Consider the following 1,916-nt stretch of genomic DNA (forward strand, 5'->3'; position numbering starts at 1 on the left):
AAAAAAAAAAAAAAAGAACTAAGTTAAAAATTGGCAATTAAGGTTTAGAGTGATAATAAGAGTTTAATGTTTATTATAGTCTTTTATTCCATATAGTCTGTTAAATTCACAAAAAATATTTTTGTTTCATAAAATCCTGATTTTTGTTATGAGGAAAGAGCCCAGATTGGAATTAAGAGAGTTGCATATTTATTGACATGTTTGGTGGGGTAGGAACATTTTTCCTAATGAAGAAAGATGGAAAGTGGTGGTTTTAAACTACAGCCTTATTCCTGAGCACCTTAAAAATGTGACATTAGCTCTCTAAGAGAACACCCTTGGAGTTCAGTTTGCTACCTAAATTGATCCAGGAATAAACTGTTTTATTATGTGAAGATTGAGAGAGAGCTGTGTTACCAAAAGGGGAATGATGAAGTATAACAATATCCTGAATATTTTCTCTCATTTTAAGTATATTCCAACTTAACGCTTTCAAGTACTTTTGTTATAATTCAGTATTTTTAACATACTAATAAGGTACATCGGACTTTCTTGCAAGAAGGCAAAATGTTATTAACTCCTTTCTTCTACTTACTTCCTTTCTCTTATCTGATAGAAATCAGTCTTTACATATACTTCATTGGTACTTAAAAACCAAACAAATATCTTTTAACCAGATTTGAAATCAAGAAAAAACTAAAAACAGCCAAAAAGAAAGAAAAGAAAGAAAAAAAGAAAAAGCAAGAAGAGGAGCAGGAAAAGAAAAAGCTGACACAGATTCAGGAATCTCAGGTAGGAGATTCAATGGTCTTCATTTGTCCAAAGAGTAAACCTCTTTTGATTAAGAGTGTGTGGGTGTTTATGTAAAAGATGGGTTTATATTAATCTGCCGAAGTTAGTTAGTGAAAGACTATTACATGTCATCTGCACCTTGTAGGTTTCATTAATCTCTGGACATATCTTATCATTTCAGCATTAGCTGCACTGTTTAACTCCTTAGGACTTGTTTTTTTCTTCTTTTATAAAGATAAGGTCTTGCTACGTTGCCCATGGTAGAGTGCAGTGGCTATGCAAAGGTGTGATCCCAGCACACTGCAGCCTCAAACTTCTGGCTTCATGTGATCCACTGCCTCAGCTTCCCAAGTAGCTGGGACTACAGGTGCATGCCACCATGCCTGGCTTTCACACTCAAGTCGCATTTAAAAAGCAGGAGGATGTGTGTGAGCATCCCTTAAGGAAGAGTTGGTAGACATCCTGTCTCTCCCAGGTAGCCTGATTAGGTGTGAAGTTTACTCAGGTGTATGTCATCCTTGCCTTGGTATAAATGTAGCTGGGACAATCATCTCTGCATTCATCATCAAAAGCTTTGTTGACAATATCAACAAATATTAGCTGTGATCTAGGGTGTTCTTCCAGAAAGAGTTTATTTAGATAATTCCTAAACTTGCTGTTTTATGAGACATGTAAGACAGTGGCTTACTTTTACTGCTCTGTCCTTTCTGACCACAAGAGGATGCTCTCTCCCCTTACACTACAAGTTCTAAGTTTCCACAGCCAATATAGATTCACTTTGGGGCTGAGCACAGTGGCTCAAGTCTATAATCCCAACGCTTTGGGAGGCTAAGTTGGGAGGATCACTTAAGGCCGGGAGTTTGTGACCAGCTTGGGCAGCAAAGTGAGACCCTATCTCTAAAAAAAAATAAAGAAAAATTAGCCAGGCATAGTGGTGCACACCTGTAGTCACAGCTACTCAGGAGGCTGAGGCTAGAGGATTGCTTGAGCCTAGGAGTTCGAGGCTGCAGTGGGCTATGCTGGTGCCACTGTACTCCAGCCTGGGCAACAAAGCAAGACTCCTCTAAAAAGAAGAAAGAGGCCGGGCGCGGTGGCTCACGCCTGTAATCCTAGCTCTCTGGGAGGCCGAGGCGGGCGGATTGTTT

At 39.0% G+C, this 1,916-nt stretch overlaps 1 protein-coding gene across 1 annotated transcript in view; it reads left to right on the forward strand.

Annotated features, from left to right (window-relative positions):
* Positions 1-1,916, forward strand: part of RTF1 (Rtf1, Paf1/RNA polymerase II complex component, homolog (S. cerevisiae)) — a 79,542-nt gene that overhangs the window by 60,261 nt on the left and 17,365 nt on the right. Inside the window, exon 5 of the mRNA XM_012649376.1 lies at positions 657-771. Within this exon, the coding sequence (XP_012504830.1) occupies positions 657-771 (115 nt within the window). The remainder of the gene's footprint in view (positions 1-656; positions 772-1,916) is intronic.

Source organism: Propithecus coquereli, unplaced genomic scaffold, assembly GCF_000956105.1.
Source record: "Propithecus coquereli isolate 6110/MARCELLA unplaced genomic scaffold, Pcoq_1.0 Scaffold3, whole genome shotgun sequence".
Classification (NCBI taxonomy): Eukaryota; Metazoa; Chordata; class Mammalia; order Primates; family Indriidae; genus Propithecus; species Propithecus coquereli.